Source organism: Protopterus annectens, chromosome 1.part1 (genome assembly GCF_019279795.1).
Source record: "Protopterus annectens isolate FY-2018-M chromosome 1.part1, PAN1.0, whole genome shotgun sequence".
Classification (NCBI taxonomy): Eukaryota; Metazoa; Chordata; order Ceratodontiformes; family Protopteridae; genus Protopterus; species Protopterus annectens.
In genome coordinates this window covers 1,078,788,339-1,078,811,824 of record NC_056726.1, presented here as the reverse complement: position 1 = coordinate 1,078,811,824, position 23,486 = coordinate 1,078,788,339, and the positions used below count along the sequence as shown (strand labels likewise).

At 36.3% G+C, this 23,486-nt stretch overlaps 1 protein-coding gene across 1 annotated transcript in view; it reads right to left on the bottom strand.

Moving 5' to 3' along the window:
• LOC122815413 (extracellular calcium-sensing receptor-like) overlaps window positions 1–23,486 on the bottom strand; it is a 151,259-nt gene that overhangs the window by 50,660 nt on the left and 77,113 nt on the right. The window contains exon 2 of the mRNA XM_044087891.1: window positions 6,054–6,177. Coding sequence (XP_043943826.1) covers window positions 6,054–6,177 — 124 coding nt within the window. The remainder of the gene's footprint in view (window positions 1–6,053; window positions 6,178–23,486) is intronic.

The window sequence follows — 23,486 nt, the reverse complement described above, 5'->3', positions numbered from 1 at the left end:
ATTTTATTTTCATAACATAGCTTTGGAGGATTTTATGAGGGATCTCAGCTTCTTACTGAGGCTGGTAAGGGAGTTTTTTTTTGCATCTTGGGATTTTCCTCTTTCCTGCAACAGTTTCTTCCTTTTGTTGTAAAGTTTGTTTATGGCAGTGGACCCCCAGATTGGCTTCCTTTTTTTGGAGGAGTGCATCTTGGTTCTATTTGGGATGGCACGATTCATGCATGAGTAGATGTACTCGTACAGTGCCATAGTGTAGGACACAGCAGTCAAACTTTCAGTTCCTGCCTGCATGGGTGTCATGAAGTTTGTAACTTCTGACTTGAGTAGTATGAAGTTGGCTTTGGAGAAGTTTTTTTATGGAGGTTTCCTTACTGGGGGGTGGGGTGGGATGTAGATGCTAAGGGTGATTAGCTTATGGTCTGACCTGACCAATGAGAGGGTGACTATAGGTGTGGAGCATCGATTTCCCATGTTGGTAATGACCAGGTCTAGGATATTGGAGCCCCTGGTGTGACAATGGATTAGTTGATCCAGGGCATTGGAATTTATGAATTCCAAGAACCGTTGGGCATAGGTGTTGGTACACAAGTAGTTTTTCCAGTTAATGGCAGGGTAGTTTAAATCACCCAGTATTAGGGTGTTTGGTTGTATATTAATATTTTCCAGTATGTTTAGAAAGGTGTAATGAGAATCTTGGGGCATGGTGGAGGATCTGTAGCAAGCTACAATTTAGCCCTGCTTCCTTTATTTTGTAATTTATTTCACATACTATCACATTTATAACTAGTGCAAAGATTATACAAGTCACTGGATGTCCCTGTCTTAAACCAGTCTACATGTGTATCTCTTGGCTTAGCCAGCAATTTACAAGTATTTTAACTTTATTATTACTATACACTGACATAATGTTCTACCTTTCTCACTTATACTATATTCTTTCATTATTACTCATAAATCTTTCAAGTCCAATTGTACCAAATGCCTGATTAAGATCTCATATCATGATATTCACTTCTTTTTCTATTCTATTCATAATATTGTCAACAGTTTCCCTAACTGTCATTAATAATTCTGGTCAACCATTCCCCTTTATACTATATATACTTTGTTCCATAATATTTTCCATTTTAGTTTCAAATTTCTTTTGTATCATTTTTATAAAGATCTTATAATCATTAGTATTCAGTGCTACTGGTCTCCATTTTTAATAGTCTTCTGTCTTCCTTCTTCAATATGAATTTAAGTATTCAGCTCCATAATTCTTTATACATAAAACATTCATTTAACCATGAACCATTCAAATTAAAATCTTATAAATATTTTGCCAGTTCCTTAAATTTGTGCATTTCATACCTTATTCCATTTGGATCTGCAGCCAAATCTGTATTTACTTGTCTTAATACTTTATCTAGCGTATTTAAATAAATCACCTTTTCCAACACTTTATTTTTTTTTCTGTTATCTTTTTTTACATTCCATTTTTTCTTTACAAATGTATTTTACATATTGTACTACACTAATCATAATATTTTCCTGAGTTCTTTCTATTTCTCCGTTTGCATTTTTATTTCTCTCATTAAACTACCATCTTCCGTTACTAATCTGCGTAAGTAAGTCGATACTCCTTCTCTTTTTTCTTGTAAAAAATCTTTGCTTATATAACAATTCCTGTATTCTTCTTGAGTTCTCTCATACAATTATTTTTCTTTGTCAGTGGACTTTCTATCATTATCTTCCAATGCATCATTATATGCTATTTTTAGAGTTTTCTTTCTCAACGTTTCTCTCATCACATTGCCACTGTAAAAAACATTTCATTATATTTTCCATAAATATCATTCACGATTCAGAGCAGTTTTTATTAAATGTTCTCATAGTAATATGATCTTTCCATAACTGTATTACTAATCTATATCCTTCTTCATTCCATGATTTCCTATTTATTCTTTTTATTAATTTATCTATTTTATATGTTCCTTGTTTTCCTTTATCTATCTAGTCATATTGCAAGATAATCAGAAAATCCTGCTTCAGCTAACTCCCCTTCTCCTATAACTAAACCTTCTGATACTTTAAATACTCTGTTTTGATTCTATACACACCCCTTTTGTAAGTCCAGAAGCTTTTGCCCCAATGTTTTAACTTAGCACAACTTATAACTTCTAACATTTTTCTTATATGATTTCCTTTGTTTTATGCTTGCTTCTTAAATTACAATTAAAGTCTCCTGTTATTATAATAGTCATATGTATCACTACATAGTCTAAAATCTGAAGAAATGATTTTTCCCATTTTTGCAATTAGTATAAGCATATGATGTGTATAGCTGTTCTTTGCATTTTAAATCTACAATGGTCAGTCTTTCCATTTTTTCTAAAGTTGCATCTAATATGTTTACTGTGGTTTTACAGAATATGGCTGTTCCAGAACATCTCTGATGTCCCAAATTCCTAATTACCTTTCCTTCCCATAATTTCTCTGTAATCTTCCTTCATTTTTTAAGTCTTGTGTCTTCTAATATAATTACATCACATGTATTACACCACTCCTAAATCCTTATTTTCTTCCTAGATTCTTAATACTGTTCTTATTTACTCTAAAGTTTTCATTTCCTTTTCCCTTAGATTCGTTGTTTTATTATTCGGCTAGTTTTCTTAATAGGCCATTCTAAACCTAGCCAGTTTCCCTCCCAGAGGTGAGAATCAGATGTCTTAACCATGATAGCGACCTCAAATCATTAGCTGTAGATATTCATCTTCATCCATTTCCTTTCTTTTCTTCTTTTGCACTTATTCCTTTAAATTTTCATTTCTGTCTTTTACCCTTTTACAAATAGATTTTTTTTCGTTTACTACCTCCAAATGTATGTTTGTTTTCTTCATCACTTATCTTAGAACCCTCTTCACTGCTCTCTGTATTATTTCTCCCATCTAATTTTTCTTCTGTTTCTAAAATTTCTTCTCTGTATTCACTTTCTTGTCTTTATTTTTCTTTTTCCTTTCCCTTATTTTCATTTTTGCAATCCATCCATAAATGTCCCATTTTATTGATTTTATAACACTTTAGTTCATAGTTTTTTTTTTACATCATGTCCCATTTCCCCACAAATATAACATTTTCTTTTATCAGTTACTTAACAAATGTGGTTATTTGAAACAAGAAAGAAAACATGTTTTAGTCTGACCCAGTATTTCACAACACTCCTCCCTTTATTGATCATGCTTGGTAAGTTTATAATTTTTTTCTCTTTTTATTTTTCACACAATATCACAAACCTATCCACCCTTTTGTCATAAACATTGACAATGTCTGCTGCTTCTTTATATAAAGTTTTCAAATTTCCTTTCAAAGCCTCTCTTTCCACCTCTGTTAGAAATTGTACACAAATTTTCTTTTTTGTTTCCCTGTTAAATTGTTTTATCACACAAAGGTTCCATGGGTGGCAGTCTTTCTTCATTTATATTCTCCAAGAAAAATTTTAATTGAAAAAAGTCTCACATATAATGTCACAAAATGTCTCTTTGTTAATAAGAATACAATGGCTCTTGCCTTGTGTGCTTTTACAACTAAAGGAGCTATTAAACTGCCCCATACATCATACCTGTCCATTTCTTGTCTTCTTTACCTTGAACCCTTACCACGTACTTCTGTTTTTCATTTTCCTCTGACTTCTTTTCTGCCCTTCCCATTTTACTTTCCTTTACTTTATCTGCACATTTTCTTTTCCATCATATAAGCCATTTTTCACAATGTCTTAGTTTGCCTGATTATTGGCCTTCTATTCCCTCCATAGTCATTACTGAACACAATGACACCCAGATTCAGACTCCTTTTCACATGGGAACATCATCTGTGTTAATGCAAATAGAAGCATTTCTCTTTTTGTCTTGTAATAATGCATAATTTCCTGTAAATATAGCATCATAGTTCCAGTTCTAGGCAATGCTGCCATCCTTAATTTTATCAATTTCACTGATATCTCTAGCCCATCCTCTTCAACTTTATGTTGTATGTATTCTTCTATTGATTAGGGGGAGAAACAAGGAAGGACATCTCCAAGCATCAGCTGAGCCCCCACAATGTCTTTCATCCTTCGCTTCATTGAGATCAAACCTTGAGCTTGTAGTGACTACTTTTCACAGTAAGTCACCTCAATCTCACTCTGTTCTGTCAATCATCTGATTTGGGCCAAAGGCCTGTCTGTCTTCACAATCTGTGGCAGACCAAACTTTTTCTGTAAGATGTGTTGCTGAAAAAGGTCTGTGGACCAGATTGTCTATCTAGATAACAAAGGAATAAATAAAAAAATTGACAGCATTGGCTATTTTGTGGTCCTAGATAGTTTCACATATGCTGTCAGTTGCATACTACCATCACTCTAACTTCCATTGGGTATATTACAGTTCATCTAAGAAACGTTTCATCAAATCAGAAAACATCCCAAAATTTTATCTAAAATATATTTAATCTAAAATGCATTTAGTCAAACCACATTACATCTAAAACTTCATACACAGAAAATACTCCTGCAAAGAAAAATAAATAAATAACTTTTGCAGGGTGGTAAGGCCCTCTGTACCCCAATGTGTTGGGTTTGACTCCAGATCCCCCTTACTTAAATATACTGACACCACGATCACACCACAACAAAGAAAGGAGAAACCACCTCACAGTGAATCACTACGGATGTATCATCTTGTGGGTGGGCATTAGCAGGGTACAAATGGTGCATTAGACTAATTTACCCTGTAATTCCTATCACCCTGACACCCTAATACCCTAAATCACACCAGCAATAATCGCAATAGTCTGTTATACTTTTCTATCAAAAGTAATTAGACTAAACTTGTTTTAGACTCAATGAGCCTTGGATGAAATTTGTAGATATTTTCATCTAAGACTAATTGATTCATAAATAAAACATCACTAACACCTTCTAGCTTTTCCTTATTTATTTATTTTTTGCTTTCTTTTCTGAGTCAGTGTGCCTATGAAACCAATCAGTTATTGTTATGCCTATGCTAGAGTGGAATGCTGCCAGAAATATTACGCAAAAAAATAAAAGATCCATCATATATACGTGTGAGTCATATATACATTTATTTATTTAGTATTTATTTGTTTGTATTTGTTAACCGGGAAAGTCCACTGGGCCTGGAATAAGTCCATTTTCAGTGGAGGCCCAGGTGGAAAAGCTCCGCAAAATTACATACAAAGAAAAAAATAATACATATAACAAAGAAATAACGAGGAGTACTATTAACAAAGAAATAATGAGGAGTACTATTAACAAAGAAATAATGAGGAGTACTATTAACAAAGAAATAACGAGGAGTACTAATAACAAAGAAATAACGAGGAGTACTATTAACAAAGAAATAATGAGGAGTACTATTAACAAAGAAATAATGAGAAGTACTATTAACAAAGAAATAACGAGGAGTACTATTAACAAAGAAATAATGAGGAGTACTATTAACAAAGAAATAATGAGAAGTACTATTAACAAAGAAATAACGAGGAGTACTAATAACAAAGAAATAATGAGAAGTACTATTAACAAAGAAATAATGAGGAGTACTATTAACAAAGAAATAATGAGAAGTACTATTAACAAAGAAATAATGAGGAGTACTATTAACAAAGAAATAATGAGGAGTACTATTACACTGAATGAAACTGATAAAGAAAAAAAACACAGCAGAGAAAAAGTATAATCACAAAGTAAGAGTATAATCACAAAGTAAGATTATAATCACAAAGTACAAAGGCAGATATTCAAATAACACATGAATATAACTGCAAGGTACAATAACATGCAGGCAAATAATGCATGAGTGTGATATCTGTAAGGTTCATAGTTGTGGGGATTTAAGTACAGCATAAGACTAGGAGGAGATAGAAGGGCGAAGTGGGGGACAGGATAAAGTGACAGGGAGGCACTATATAGGGACATGATGGATCTTTTTTTTTTTTTTACACACACAAAGTAAAATCCATCACTGAAAGTTATTTATAATTACATCAATGATGAAATATAATCATGTACTGACCTGTGTGATTAGCAATTTCACCCTCAGGACAAGGAACACAGTCATGGCAGCAGTGAGGTTGTCCTTGTCGGATGGCCTGTCTGTACCCAAGGGGGCAGCTATCACTACATACAGACTGTGGCACCTATGTATTCAAAAAGGAAAAAAGATCATCTTAGTGTGTTTTGACCCATATATGTATTGTGTATCTCTCTCTCTCTTCATATATATATAAACATAGACAGAGAGAAAGATATATGTGTGTGTGTGTGTGTGTGTGTGTGTGTGTGTGTGTGTGTGTGTGTGTGTGTGTGTATTTATGTGGATACCAAAAATTATACCATTGCAACACATTAAATGAGAAGATTCCAAAATGTTATGGAAGCCTCTGTATGTGATGAATGAATCAGTATTTATATATATATATTTTTTTTACATAAAATAATATAATGCATAATACATTCCAACTGATTCCTTACAGTGAACAACAATAATTAGTTTCATGTCCTCTGATAACTGCAGTCAAAAAAGAGGGATATCACTTGAATATGAACATTCAGAAGTGAAAAACAGTAAAACTTAAGTGGTCTTTGTATGGGTAAAGCCTGCAGCACGCCTCACGTTGATGAGTTGCACCCCCACATCCTAGTGCCTTCCCTGCTTTTCTACCCCAAATGGCAAATAAATAAATAATAAATAAATAAATAAATAGATGTATTTATTGCATTTGTTTATTGGTATTGTCCAGCTGGGTCATGCAATACCAATTTTCAGCAGAGGCCTGGTGAGAAAGCCTCCATAACAAACAAAAACATTTATATGTACATCATAGCTGAGCTAACATGATACCTGGTCAAAAGGTGTGCCAGGTAAAGAAGCTCATTATTACATACAGACATACATACATACAAAAATAAACACATCTTACCTTATAGACATCTCTTACAAAGAGTTAAAATATTACAATACAAATCAAGTCAGTAAATGGCAAAAGCAGTTTTCAATGTTTGTGTTCCAAACTAGTTACAATGTCACTGGTTCCAAAGTAGTTACAATGTAACAGGTTCCAAAGTTTTAGCAATGCAACAGGTTCCAAAGTAGTAGTGCTTTGATCATTAGGAATGTAGATGGGGAGAGAAATTCGTGGAGGTAGTGAACTTGAAAGTTAAATAAAGAAAGGAAGATGTAATTAGATTAGAGAACTCATGAGTTAAGGTAAGAAGGAGAGGCAAGTATGTGAGCAGAAAGGGTAGATAGGCTAGTAGTGAGTCATCCAGTTGGGATAGAAGATTGAATAAATCCAGCATTTAGGAGCTGAACATGGAGGTTTAAGAATGGGTAAGGTATACCATCTCTCGAAGATATAACTGGAGTAGACAGCATCCCCTGATGAGTTATGGGAATTAGATTGTAGAGCCTACATTTATTTTTAGAGCTGAAAGGTCTGCAAGGGTTATACCACTGCAAGAAGGAATACAGGAAAAGGTGTTCATCTTGTCAGTGAAGTATGGGATAAGCAGATTTTAGCTGAAGGAATGTAAGATAGTTTGGGAATTCCATCCAGTTTTTCGTTTTTGTTTTCCGAGAGTAAAATACAGTAATGGGATCTGTTAGGCAAATTAGCAGTGAATTTGGCAATTTTATATTAGCATTGTTCAAGCTTTTGTAGGGTCTGTTGTGTAGGTTAGTAAGGACAGGAGCAGCATGCAGGGGTTTGGGTAGGAGATAAGCATGTGGACTTGAAATGCAACTCAGGCCAGTGAGAGATGACTTGGTTCTGAACATAGATCCAAGCTTTTGCTGAGTTTTCTTTATAACATAATGTTTTATCATCTTCTATTTCTTTTCCTTTTATTTACAAGCTTTCATTTTTCTGATGTTTATTAACAGTTCATTGCATAGATCCATGTAACATTTTTGTGAATAAGTATTTTAATTAGTTCATTTATTGTGAAGATTTCAGGTTGTCTGAATAACACACATATATATTGCTACAAATGATATTGAATAGTTCTACGTTTTGAATTAAAGTAACATTTTGACTAACACACATATATATTGCTACAAATGATATTGAATAGTTCTACGTTTTGAATTAAAGTAACATTTTGACTAACACACATATATATTGCTACAAATGATATTGAATAGTTCTACATTTTGAATTAAAGTGACATTGTGACTAACACACATATATATTGCTACAAATGATATTGAATAGTTCTACGTTTTGAATTAAAGTAACATTGTGACTAACACACATATATATTGCTACAAATGATATTGCATAGTTCTACGTTTTGAATTAAAGTAACATTGTGACTAACATACATATATATTGCTACAAATGATATTGAATAGTTCTACGTTTTGAATTAAAGTAACATTGTGATTAACAAGCATATATATTGTTACAAATGATATTGAATAGTTCTACGTTTTGAATTAAAGTGACATTGTGACTAACATACATATATATTGCTACAAATGATATTGAATAGTTCTATGTTTTGAATTAAAGTAACATTGTGACTAACACGCATATATATTGTTACAAATTATATTGAATAGTTCTACGTTTTGAATTAAAGTGACATTGTGACTAACACACATATATATTGTTACAAATGATATTAAATAGTTCTACGTTTTGAATTAAAGTGACATTGTGACTAACACATATATATATTGCTACAAATTATATTGAATAGTTCTACGTTTTGAATTAAAGTAACATTGTGAGTAACACACATATATATTGCTACAAATGATATTGAATAGTTCTACGTTTTGAATTAAAGTAACATTGTGACTAACACACATATATATTGCTACAAATTATATTGCATAGTTCTACATTTTGAATTAAAGTAACATTGTGACTAACATACATATATATTCCTACAAATGATATTGAATAGTTCTATGTTTTGAATTAAAGTAACATTGTGACTAACACGCATATATATTGTTACAAATGATATTGAATAGTTCTACGTTTTGAATTAAAGTGACATTGTGACTAACACACATATATATTGTTACAAATGATATTAAATAGTTCTACGTTTTGAATTAAAGTAACATTGTGACTAGCACACATATATATTGCTACAAATGATATTGAATAGTTCTACATTTTGAATTAAAGTGACATTGTGACTAACACACATATATATTGTTACAAATGATATTAAATAGTTCTACGTTTTGAATTAAAGTGACATTGCTAAGCATATAAGACAGGTAAAGTATAAATACAAAAGAATAAGGTCATATGTGAAATATAAATTCGAGATGGCAAAGGTGTGGGGGGAATGAAGTAAGGGCATTCACTAAGTCTAACATGTTTGTTGAATTATAAATGTATTGTTACTTCACAGGACCAATGATAGGAAAAGGTACTGTACATGGCTGTCTACAAAGAATTAGAACTGCTTCACGAAACTGAATGCTGAGGAAGGAAAATGCCTAATTAAAATAAAAGCCTGAGGCTTAAATTTCCTAATCAGCTTTGCTATTGTACTTCTGGCAGTGAATCTCCTAACCTTCCCTTGCAGACTGTGTGATCCTGAGCAGGTTTTTCTACATGAGATTTTTTTATCTCTGCATCATAACTGCATGCTCAGTGACATCTGTTGACTGTTTTTGTGAAGTTTCCATGTTCTCTCTATATCTTGTTTCTGTTTTCCCTCCTTGTGGATATTTACATTTCTGCCCATATCTCTATTAGCTTTTCAAAAATTTCTTTCTCTCTCTCTCTCTCTCTCTCTCTCTCTCTGTCACTCTTTATTTATACACACATAATAATACATAGAGAGATAAATAGATAGATATATAGATAGATAATGTTTTTACAGCTGAACTCAAAACTTGAAAAGTGTTTGTCATAAAGTTACTTAGCAGTTTAATAAATTAATAAATTAAAATTAAATTAACATTGCTTAACCAAACATATGGGACACTCATATTTAATTAATTAAGAACACCTGCTTAACTACTGCATACATGACTTATTATTATTATTTATTTTATATTTCTTGACCAGGTATGGCGGACTGAGCTGAGAAGCCCTTTTTCAGTGAAGGCCTAGGGAGAAAGGATCCAAATATTATACAATTATCATATAACAAAAGCATTAAACAGCAGAAAATTCAATAATTAATGCCTTATTAATGGTTAATTCATTAATTAATTAGTTAATTAATCAATTAATTAATTAATTAATTAATTAATTAATTAATTAATTACACAGTTAAGAAAATGTTTTAATATAGCTGTTGTTCCTCACCAACTGCCTATCTGGACTTATCCCCCTCAGAAACAGCTAACAAATTTAACACTTTCTTCATCAACATTGTAGCCTCTCTTACCTCTACCCCAGCACTGCTCACCCATTTAATCTTCCTCATAACTCTACTAGTCCTAACATCCATGGCTTTAATAACCCACTTGTTTCCACATCATATGGTAAAATGTTACTAAAGAAACAAACCCAGTTCTCCTTCTGCTGATGATCTCCCTGTTGAGTACCTTAAGCTCGCTGCAGATTGTATAGCATGCCCAGTCTCAATTTTCATAAACAGATCTACTCAAGACTCATATATCCCTGCTCTGTGGAAAAATACTTCCTTATTCCCCTCCATAAAGGAGGCAACCCTTCTGAAATCTCTTAATTTAGGCCAATAGCCGCATTGTCTCCCCTGTCTATGATCCTGGAAAAATGTATTCATATGAAACTCCTTCAGTACCTCTTGCAAAATGATATCCTAACTCCAACAAAGCATGGTTTAAGACCAGGCCATATCATCACTACAGCTTTCCTCAACTTTTGTACACCATTAATAAGGCTAAAGACCAAAGAAAGTTAAAATCTGCTGCTTTTCTAGATCTCTCAAAATCCTTTGACACAGTGCCACACGAGAAACTTCTGACTCATATATCTATATATCTATATATCTATATCTATATCTATATATCTATCTATCTATATCACCCTTTCCAATCCAACACTTCTGTGCTTCTCTAACTACCTATCTGAAAGATATCAATCTGTCAAATGGTTTTCTTCTTTCTCTCTTTTTTTTCTCTTAGTTAAAATGGTTTTACCTCTAGGCTCTATTCTTGGTCCACTGCTCTTTTAACATTTTCATCAATAACATGTACATCTCCTCTCAGCAAGCTTGCCTTATTCAGTATGCAGATGAGTCAATACTTATCTACGCATCTGACAGTCCACTACAACTATAATCCATGACACAAAATGCCTTCAACTCAGTCAAACTGTGGCTTTGTCAAAACCAACTTTTATTTAATCCCCAAAAAACTAAAGTATTACTATTATTCTAAAGTCCGTGGCAATGCTAAGAGTAACTTCTGCATTACCTCTTTAAACAATACAGCTTTTGAAGTAGTTATTCATACCAAATTGCTTGGAGTCACTGTAGATGACAAATTAAAGTTTGATATTCATATACAAAACTGTATAAAATAACTCCTCAAAAGCTAGGTCTACTGTATAGAGCAAAACATGTCTGTACTCCTTCTAGTAGAATCACCCTACCTAACACTTATCTTTTACCCTCTCTTCTCTATGGCTCACCTGTTTTGACTAACATCCAGATCTCTCTTAAATCACAGCTGGAACAATGCTGTAATAAAATAAATTTGCAGCTAACCTGCCACATGAAGCTCATCAATGCTCTACATTATGTGTTTGCGACTAGTTAGAACTCCCACATCGACTAGGAACTTTTAACCTATCAAATACTATATAACTCCTCTACCTGCCCTTCTATCTCTTCAGTACTTCATTACTAGCTCCCAAATTGTCCTCTGTGCTCTCAAGAAAAAACACTGCTTACAATCTGTAAACCAAAAAATTATGAGGCAATGTTTATACTCACACTGCATGTTCAAACTATGGAACACTTGTCCCAAATTCAATCAGAACTATATCTAGCCTCCATGTATTTAAGTCCTATCTCAAAGAATTTCTCCCTAACTCATAGCTGTGCCCATGCACCTCACTTGTATGATCTATAGTAACAAATATGTTACACTGTTACTAACCTCACCTCTCATCATACTGTGTATCTATACCTTTCAGCACCTGCCCTCTCCTCACTCTTAGAGTGGACTTGTATATTTTATTTTTATTACCTAGCATAGTAAACTATACTTTTAATTCTTCTACATGTAATAATTTAATTTTGTCATAGTTAAATGTCATTTTTTATTTTTACATCACAGGTGTCTCCTCATGCTTTGCTGTACTTTTGAATCTGTCATCTGCTGTTTTAATTACATTTGGACTAGTGCTTCATTTGATATCATTTAACTCCTTGGAGCTTTTTTCCCTGAGTTTCCCTTGAAAATGGGTGTGTATTACCCAGTTAGACTTTCCTGGTATGCAAATCATCATCATCACTATCAGCCCCCCTTTCCCAATTTTTCTGCATGGTGTCGGGGTGTCATGTTAACTGTTGCCATCACTCTTGATTCAATGACACACTCCTGACTTCTTGGATACTCATGTCTGACAGTCATAGATCTTCTCTCATACAATCCATCCACCTCTTTGCTGGATGCCCTCATTTCCTCTTACCTTCTTCCTGGATGTCCCAAATCTTCTTTACCAGATTGTCTTCCACTTTTCTGCACATCTACGCAAATCACTGGAATCTGTTCTTTTTGATCTTTTCTGCAATTGGAGCTACTTTGGCTTCTGCTCTTTTGTCCTCATTTCTTCATCTGTCCCACAGTGTGCATCCTACCACTGCTCTCGGGCACTTCATCTCCATCACCTCTGGCTTTCTCATCTGCTCTTCCTTTGTTGCCCAGGTTTTTGTACCACACAGAAATACTGGCATGACAATATCAATAAACAAATCATCATAAATAAAAAAAAAGGTTTCTGAAGCAGTGAACCATAGCCTTCTTCTCAATAAATGCAGAAGATTCAACTTCGGAGATATTACAATTTGCTGGTTTCTCAGCTATCTGAAAGTCATAGTAACATCCCGTCCTCTGCTGCTGGTACTCTTAATATAGGTGTAACACAAGGCTCTCTGCTAGGTCTTCTAGTAGTCAACCTCTTTTCCATTTATCCCACACAGAACTACCAAATTGTAAATTAACAATTTATGCAGCTGATTTACTCCTATACTCCAGTAGAAGCTACTCTGACCTGGAAAACAAGTCAAAGGGCAACATCACCAAATAATTCACCTGGACCACATCTAACAAGTTATTATTTATCCCTAAGAAAGCTAATGTCATGATGTTTACCTCAGACAAGAAATTAGTTACTAGCCCCGATTCTCTTAACAGACCTTAATGGGAATGTGGTACCTAATGTCACAGAACAGATTTACCTAGGTTTATAGTTGACTCTACTCTTGCTTTTATGAGACTTTCAAAAATTGTATGTATTAAATTCCATGCTCAATTAAAACTATTTTACAAGATCAGTCACCTCCTGTTGCCCACTGCTCACATGACTATTTCCAAAAATATATATTTTTCAAGAAAAAAAGTATTTGTTTTTGGTTGACATTCCACAATTTCAAGAAACATTTTGATACTGATTGGAATATTGGCTTCCTTTTCTTGTTATGCCTTCAGCCCACAATTTGCACAGATTACAGTGTGCTGAAAATAACATTTGCAGATTCATTCTGCTAGCAAACCCCCAATGTACCATTACAATTTGCTAACAAATTAGAAATAGCTTTCAATGCCTCATAAGGCCATTTTTCTTCTAAGAACTCTAATTTACAAGGTTCTAAAACATAGTCACTGCCCCTCTCTAAGAGTGAAACTGCTCTATGTTTGCTTGTCAAATGTGAATTACAGGGAACAGCAATTCCACAAACACTATTCAGTGAAACTCCTGTTCATTGAAAACACATCATCGGAAAAAAAAAATCATTGAACAGCCATAGTTATCCAACATACACACAATGGAAGGGAATACAAACTTACAGGTATGCTAGGGATAAGGAAATCTCCCCTTTTCCTAATGTAGTGTGATCTTGGAGTTAGTATATTTTATTTATTTATTTATTTATTTTATTTTACATTTGTTGACCAGGAAAGTCCGACTGGATACATGTCCATTTTCAGCGGAGGCCCGGGGATAAAAGCTCCAATGTGTACAAAATAAAACATTGCAATAAGGACAATATGACAGAGGCAAAGGTGAACATAGCAATGCAGACAAAATACAGATAAGTAATTGCAGTTAATGTTTTAACATTCAAAAGTAGACAGTTACATGACATTTGTTAGCAGTAGTTATAGTGAGGAGAAATGAAAACACATTTCCATTAACATGATTGTACATCAATTAAAGATGGCTAGCCAGGTTTATTGCAGTGACAAACCCAGTTTAGTGCCAGATGTTGTTTAAGTTTGATCTTAAATTCACGTGGGGAGGAGAGCATGGTAATATCAGCTGGGAGTTGATTCCATGTTCTACCTGCAGAATTTGCCAAGAGAGATATTCCTGCTGTGTTGTTGGTTTTGATTGTAAGAATCTGAAGTCTATTAGAGGATCTAAGCAGTCTCTGATTAGTTTGGGCAGTGATACTGTTTCTAAGAGCTGATGTGTTATCTGGATTATAGAGAATCTTGTTTGCTATAGTCAGAAGGTTATATTGTATGAGATTGGAGAATTCTAGCCACCCAAGCTGTTTGAGGTTAATGCAATGGTGGGTTCTGCATGGCTGGCCAGTGACAAATCTGGCAATGCGATTGTAACAGGTAGACAGTCTGTTAAGTAATGACTTATTTAGATTAGACAGAAGGGGGAAGCATATGTAAGTGTTGAAATTAGGTGAGAACGGGCAATGGCAGTTTTGGCTGGAGGGGTTAGAAAGGCTTTAATTCTATACAATGAACCAAGTTTTTTATTGGTGTTCTTTATTATTTGATTAACATGAAGTTCAAATTTTAGGTTATTGTCAATAATGACACCGAGCAGTTTTGTAGAGGGCTCTGGGGAGATTACAGTCCCATCCTTTGCATTAATGGTGAAAGAGAAAGTTGGAGACCTTTGAGTAGGTGTGAATAACAACATTTTAGTTTTTTTGGGATTTAATAATAGTCGTCGACTAGTGAGCCAGTTTTGTACAATATTAAAGGTGGACTGGGTAGCTTTCTTCAACTCTGCAGATGTGGCTGAGCAAACCAGAGTGGAGTCATCAGTGTATTGAATACAGCTGACATTTGGGATGACAGTATATAAGTCATTAATGAAAACTGAGAACAGTAGGGGCCCTAATATAGAGCCTTGTGGTACTCCAAGGGTGTTTGGTAGTAGTATAGAAAGCTTGTTCTGCCAGAGAACAGCCTGTTGCCTCCCAGTCAGGTAGGAATTAAACCATAATAGGGCATTCGAGTCTAGACTGAATGTTTGCATAGTGTGTAACAAAAGTTGGTGATCTACCATGTCAAATGCCTTGGAGAAATCCAAGAAGAGGGATGAAGAGATGTGATTATTATTGCGGTTGGTGTTTATTGTGTTGGTAAAGGCAAGTAGGGCTGAGGTAGTACCGTGGTAAGGTCAAAAGCCATGTTGGGTATCAGACAAGAGGTGATTTTGGATTAGGTGGTACATGAGTTGTTTGTGTATGCATTTTTCCAATATTTTTGCAAGTGATGAAAGTATAGCTATGGATCTATAGTTGGAGAGTTCAGTGGAGGTGCCTCCTTTATGTAGTGGGATAATATAAGATGTTTTCCAAATGGTGGGAATTTTTGCTTCAGCTATGGTACGGTTAATTAATATTGATAGTGGATAAGCTATAGCATCCGCTGATTTTTGAAGGTATTCAGTGGGTAGTTGGTCAGCAGATAGAGTGGTGGGTTTTAGTTTTTTGATAAGGGTGCGGATGAGTGAGGTAGGAACTGGTTGGAAGCTAAATGAGAGTCTATCTAAAGGGGTGGTCTTGTCAGGGCTGGGGGAGGGCTAGGAGGAAGTTGGCTAGCTAGAGTTTGAATTGTTTCAGTAAAGAAGTAGTTGAAATTGTCTGAGACTTCTTTAGGAGATTTGTCAATGAAACCAGTGGGAATGGAAGTGGACGTTTTTCCTGGGTGGAGTAGGTTATTTAGACTAGCCCAAAACTTTTGAGGATTGTTTTGGTTTTCAGCCTGGATTTTGCAGTAATATTGTTTTTTGTCATTTAGAATTGCTTTTTTGGTGTCATTTCTGACTTGTCTGTACATAACATGGTCTAGGGTGTCTTTAGTGAACAGCCATTGAGCCCATAATTTGTTTCTAATATGGATTTTTTGCCTGGACTCTTTGGTAAGCCATGGTGCTGTAGCTACTTTTGTTCGCTTTGAGTGGATAGGTGCATGCAGATTAAGGATTTCTAGAAATTTGTTGTTAAAATAAAGTACAGCCTCCTCTAGGGGTAGGTGTTTTAGTACAGACCAGTTGCAAGAGGTAAGTTCCTGTTGGAATTTGGCCTGATCAAAGTGTTTTTTGAGCCTGACTTTCCTGAGTATGGGTGGTTGTGGGTTAATAACTTTTTGCTTAACTACATAAGTGAGGAGATGATCACTTAGACCATTGGGAAAGGTCCCCACAGTGTACCGTTGGGGATTACTATTTACAAGCACCCAATCAAGTATACTTTTTTTTTGGTTGGGTTTACCTAGCCTGGTAGGGGAAGTTATAGTTTGTGTGAAAGCATGTAGATTGATGTGGGTAGAGGGGGATTCAGAGGAACAGGTTTCCCAATTTATATTAAGGTCTCCAAGCAGTAGGGTTTCTTGAGGGTAATGACAGGACAGCCAGTGAAGAGTATCCTCCAGTGTGGCTATGTTATTGCCTGGGGGGATATACATGCAAATGATGTAAATGCATTTGCTTTTGTAAAGCTGCAGTTTAGTGGCAAGAATTTCGGAGTTGTTAATCTGAGGTGGTTGGTTTACATCTGTGGTTAGGTTTAACTCAGATTTATACAGTATAGCTACCCCGCCCCCTTTCCTGGATATACGATCAAGCCTGTGCATATTATAGCCAGGGGGTAACACTTCATTGTCAGTGGTGTTAGGCTTTAGCAAGGTCTCATTTAGACAGAGTATTCCAGGAGAGTGGACAGCCAGGAGAGAATGTAATTCATGTACCTTGTTATTAATACTCCTAATATTGAGATGACAGGTCAGAAGAGAGTTAGCTGGTTATTAATTCTAGGTGGATGGCTTAGGTTGCAGTTAGTGGGGGTGTGGATATCAGTGGTGGAAGGGCCTGGGTTAGGGTGAATGTCTCCACAGAGTATGATACTTGGTCTGTATTTAACTATAAGCCTCAATAGTTTATGTAGGAGTTTATAGTATTGTCTAGGTTTGCAGTTAGTGTACATGGGGTTAGTGGGCTGGAGGAGTTTATAATGGCTTGAGCTGTATCCTTTGTCATAGATATGGTTGAAAGTGTGATGCTTTATAGTTGGGGAGGAAGTATGCCCTTTGGGGTATTGATGATCTGTAAGCGTCTGGTTTTCATACTTGGTGAGTACATAGGTGATTAACAGAATGGGTAGTATATAGTAGTGGAACATAATGGTAATTGTTGAACAGACAGTAAAGCAGAAGGAGTTACTACCAGTGTGAGGTGTCAGAGTGGGAGGGGAGAGTATATAGAGAGAAGTGATAGGATGGAAGAACAGGTAGGTAAGGGAATAGAAGTAATGGCTGATAAGATGTTTGAGTAGGGGGTGTGGTTAAGTATCTATAAATGTTGATGTACTGGGGGCGGGTGAGATTTGGGGGCAGGGAGTGAAGCGGAGCGGGGCTCATACAACAGTCTTCCAAAAGTTAACTATCTCCAATTGTTATACAAGGTATAGCTAAGTATATGGTGTTGTTGTAAGCTAAAGTTTAGACAGTATTTAATGTCTGCTGTTAGTATAGCTGTATTGTATTCTGTTGTATAAACAGAGGGTGGATTATAAATGGTATAGCTAGAGGGTTTTTCTTAGTTTGCTACTCTAACTCCAAGATATGGAATTTCAGTTCCAGTGTATGGATTACAGGGCTGAGAGGAAAATGAAAGAAAGTAATACAATATCCTGGGTTTGATTCCAGGCTAGGACTACTTCCAGGGGCTGGCTAAGTTAAAGGCAGGAGAGAGCCTAAAGTTATTATGGGGCAGACTACAAGTGCCTTTAGACCCAAGTCAGCAGCTTACAGGGAAATAGCAAAGCGTTAAAGTACAAGTTTTAACCTTATCAGTTGAGGTCTGACTTCAGGTAGATTTTTTGTGGGTACAAGTTTTCAGGAGAGCTTTCTTCATACAGGTGATACTTTTTGTTGGATATTTAGTGGGGGTCTCCCTTATCAGTTGAGGTCTGACTTCAGGTGGATTTTTTGTGGGTACACGTTTTCAGGAGAGCTTTCTTCATTCAGGTGATACTTTTTGTTGGATATTTAGTGGGGGTCTCCCTTATCAGTTGAGGTCTGACTTCAGGTGGATTTTTTGTGGGTACAAGTTTTCAGGAGAGCTTTCTTCATACAGATGATACTTTTTGTTGGATATTTAGTGGGGGTCTCCCTTATCAGTTGAGGTCTGACATCAGGTGGATTTTTTGTGGGTACAAGTTTTCAGGAGAGCTTTCTTCATACAGGTGATACTTTTTGTTGGATATTTAGTGGGGGTCTCCCTTATCAGTTGAGGTCTGACTTCAGGTGGATTTTTTGTGGGTACAAGTTTTCAGGAGAGCTTTCTTCATACAGGTGATACTTTTTGTTGGATATTTAGTGGGGGTCTCCCTTATCAGTTGAGGTCTGACTTCAGGTGGATTTTTTTGTGGGTACAAGTTTTCAGGAGAGTTTTCTTCATACAGGTGATACTTTTTGTTGGATATTTAGTGGGGGGGTCTCCCTTATCAGTTGAGGTCTGACTTCAGGTGGATTTTTTGTTGGTACAAGTTTTCAGGAGAGCTTTCTTCATACAGGTGATACTTTTTGTTGGATATTTAGTGGGGGTCTCCCAATTATGAGAATCAGGCTGCTGACTGGGTCTGGAACCACCGGGCATTTTATTATATATTATAATATATAATTAGCAGGGGTGTGGGGGGCACAGCCCCCTACATGAGGAGAATCCAGTTAACAGCAGATCCTCCTCATGTGGTGGGCTACACCCCCGCTAATTTTATATACCATATCCAGGATTGCACTACACTACAGAAAGGGCAGATTTGTAGATTGCACTACAGTAGGGAACGGGCAGATTTTCTTATTCCTAGCATTCCTGTACGTTCATACTGCCTTCCATTGTATGTATGTTGGCCAACTATGGCTATGCAATGATTTTGCTTCTGATGATGTGCATTTTTGATAAACAGGAGTTTCACTGGATAGTGTTTGAGGATAAGCAGTTCACTGTAATTCGCATTCGATGAGCGAACATAGACCTGAGTGAAACTGTTCACTGTCATTCACATTCGATGAGCGAACATGGACCTGAGTGAAACTGTTCACTGTAATTCACATTCGATGAGTGAACATGGACCTGAGTGAAACTGTTCACTGTAATTCACATTCGATGAGCGAACATAGACCTGAGTGAAACTCTTCACTGTAATTCACATTCGATGAGCGAACATGGACCTGAGTGAAACTGTTCACTGTAATTCACATTCGATGAGCGAACATGGACCTGAGTGAAACTGTTCACTGTAATTCACATTCGATGAGCGAACATGGACCTGAGTGAAACTGTTCACTGTAATTCACATTCGATGAGCGAACATAGACCTGAGTGAAACTCTTCACTGTCATCCACATTCGATGAGCGAACATAGACCTGAGTGAAACTGTTCACTGTCATTCACATTTGATGAGCGAACATAGACCTGAGTGAAACTGTTCACTGTCATTCACATTCGATGAGCGAACATAGACCTGAGTGAAACTGTTCACTGTAATTCACATTCGATGAGCGAACATAGACCTGATGGAAACTACATTTGCAAGACAACATGTTTGAACTCAGAAGTACACAGGACAACATTTTTTTTTCTGGTGCGCCCTCTATTTAAAATTGCTGAAGGTAAGAGAGCTTTGCCTAGATTGGGACTTGCTACCTCAAACTATCTGCGTACTGCATTGAAACCTGGCAACAATAAAAGCTCCAAAGATGCCTTTGAAGAGCATCTCTTTATTGGTCGTACCTACAACTGTGCCATGACAATAGATAAATTAATTTGCCATATAATAGATAATACAATACATTTAAGAAACTTTTTTCAGCCTCATAATGTGACATTTTACACATGTATATTTAATATGGCCATAGAAGTTTATGGTTTTGTATTATATGTGTGACTGCATTATATTCTATGCATATGTTGGCTTGTAATTTTCCTTTGTTCCTCTTTAGTTACTTGATGGGTTAAGTACATTTTGCTGCAATCCTCCTCTGAAAGATCCCACTGCTAAAGCTGCTAACTTTACCTCTGATGTCTTCAATAGCTGTATTGATAAGGATCATAGGAGGTTGCTAGGCTATTGGCCCTGAGGCCCTTATAAGCCTAGCCAAGAGTTTAGCCCATGTTTAGACAAATCAGCACCCAATGCCCCTGTCAAGCAGGGACACAGGTGGAATCCCAGGGGTGTATTTTCTGTTTCCCATCCAGTTATCCAGGTTGCCCTTAAAAAGGGGTAAAGAGGTACTCGGCTTGATGTGGAGAGGGAGTCAATTCCATAGATGGAGGAGTCCCTGAGACACAAATCTGCCCCACCAACAAGTCTTGTTGATGTCATAGACCAGGTTGAGGTAGCATGTGCGGGTTACTCGAGTGGAGCTTGACTTGGGGATATGCAGCAGTCCCATCAAGGTGGGGTCCGTGATTGCCTTGTGTGCCAGACAGAGGTCACCTCTGAGGAGTCTGCATGAAACTGAGTAAAGGGACAGGGGTTTTAGCCTATCTGTGTATGCATTTCTTATATGCACCAAAAATAATGAGAAATTTAAAAAGAAACCCCCTGTGGTGGAATACCAATACAAATAAATTATATAACAAGAGAAAAACATTGCTTAATGCTTATAAATGGTTTCTTTCTACCTACCTTACAAGCACACTTAGGCTAACTAACAAGAGCTTAAGAGAACAATCAGGAAGCCTAAAGCTGAGAATGAACTTAAAACAGCCAAAAAAAAAATAACTACAACTTTTTAACTATGTCAGAAATTTAAGAAGTAAAACTTAACAATATTCAGCGCTAGCTAGTAAACAATAATACTACATTCTCTCACCCAATGGAAATGGGTCTATATTATTTTGTCAATGGTTAACATCAGTGAGCCTCTAGTCAACAAACATAAAACAGCAAACATTCAATTAAGCGAAAATTCACATCTGGGAATGGTTTACCCAGGGAGCAGAGATAGTTGGCCAAGGTCAGTAATTTGCACTTTCTCCACTGTAGTATGATCTCTGATTTGCTATATTTGCTATGTATAAGTAGGGGGTGTGGGGAGGTGCAGCCCCCCACACTGTAGCTGTATGGGGTATAGCCCCCCACCCGCGTGGGTTTGATATACTGCGGTGTGCTTAAATTTGATGTTTTGGCTACTGAAATACCTCACAAAGAGAATCTATAGTGTGCAACACTTGTCCTATGCAGACAGGCTCAAATCACTATCACTTTTTTCGGTATCGTACAGATTGCTCAGGGGTGATCTGTGTCTCGCCTACAAGGCAATATCAAACCCTGCCCTACTAGAGATGCTCCATATCAATAAGCGTAACTCCCCTCACATTACCCGATTGAAAGGCCTAAATCTAATATGCAGCATCAACAAAACCTGCTGGAGAGGCAGGTTTGTCTCTCAGAGGATGCCCCATCTCTGGAACAGGCTTCTCTACACGTCAAACAGAGCACCTCACTGACACACTTCAAGTGGAACCTTAATGAGTGGAAGGGAAACCACAAATTTGTTCCAGGTGTTCCATCTGCATCCCTCATTGACAGGCACAACAGGTGCTGACTGAGGTTTCTTTTTGGGGATAAACTCTTGGCTAGGCTTGTAAGGGCCCCAGGGCCATTAGCTAGTAACCTCCTATAACCCTATGATCCTATGTAACTCAATTCACTGGGTAAACCATTCATGGATGTGAACATTCACATTAATGAAAGTTCTCTGTTTTATATTTGTTGAATGGAGGTTCGCTGAAGTGAGCTTTCGACAAAGTAATACAGACCCAAGGAAATAGCTATATCATAGCTAACAAATTTAGTGCAAATTGCACTCCATTCACAGTTACAGCTATTTCACAGGTTCCACAGTTTCAGCCACCCACTTTAATTACTATGAAACAATCTGTCTCATCCCTTTTAAAAACTAAGAATACTTCATCCTTGGGCCCTGATAACATACCAGGTTGCCTGATTATCATGCCAGATGTGGCCTTTCTGAAGCCCTACTTAAACTGTTCAGTCTAAACCTTCACACTGGATGGATTCCTGAAGCCTCAAAACAGCTATTGTAATGCTATTATACAAGGTTAGCCCAACCATAGACCCTGGCAACTATAGACCTATAAGTCTCACTAGCCTCATACGTAAAACTATGGAGCATGTTATCTCAAGACTTCATTATTCTGGACATTGAAAATCTCCTACAATCGGACCTTCTTCAGTTCTGCTTTATGAAAGGAATATCCTTCCTTTCCAATCTCTTTCATTTCTTTAAGAAAGTAACTAAAACAATGGATAGTGGTTATGCTATGCATACAGCATATCTAGATCTTGCCAAGGCCTTTGACACTATTTCTCATGCAAGTATTCTTTACAGACTTATAAATCTGAATATAAAGAAAACACAACATTGTGGGTTGAATATCTAACTGGCTGTGTGACAGAATCCATTTGGTTAGAGTTGCAGGTGCCACTACTGAAAGAAAAAAAAAGTTACCAGTCGTGGAAAACAGGGACCCTATTTGGTATCTGTTTTTCAGACCTTCATGCCAATATTCTGGGCCAATAATTCCAAAGACATGCATCTGGAGCATTTCTCCCCAGGCCTCCGCTGAAAACAGGCTCTGTGGAACCTAGTCGGACATTCCCGGTCAACAAATGTTAAATAAAATAAATAAATAAATTAACTAAGTTTAACTGACTCACAATCGCTCCAACATGCAGCACACTAACAATTGGTACAAGGACAACAGTCTCAAATTAAATGTAAGACAATGTAGCATAGTTCATTTTGGTAAACAAAACAGTTTTTCTTACCATATAGGTGATGCACCCCTCCAAGGCACTCATCTATAATGCCTTATTATTTGATCATCATGTCTCCACAGTAGTTCTACATGCTTTCTGTCTGGCTCATTTTATGTCTGTTTCTCATCTATGTCTTACTCTCACCCACATATAGATAATCTATGTCTCACACAAAATATCATGCCATGGTGTTGGACACTGCTCTAATTA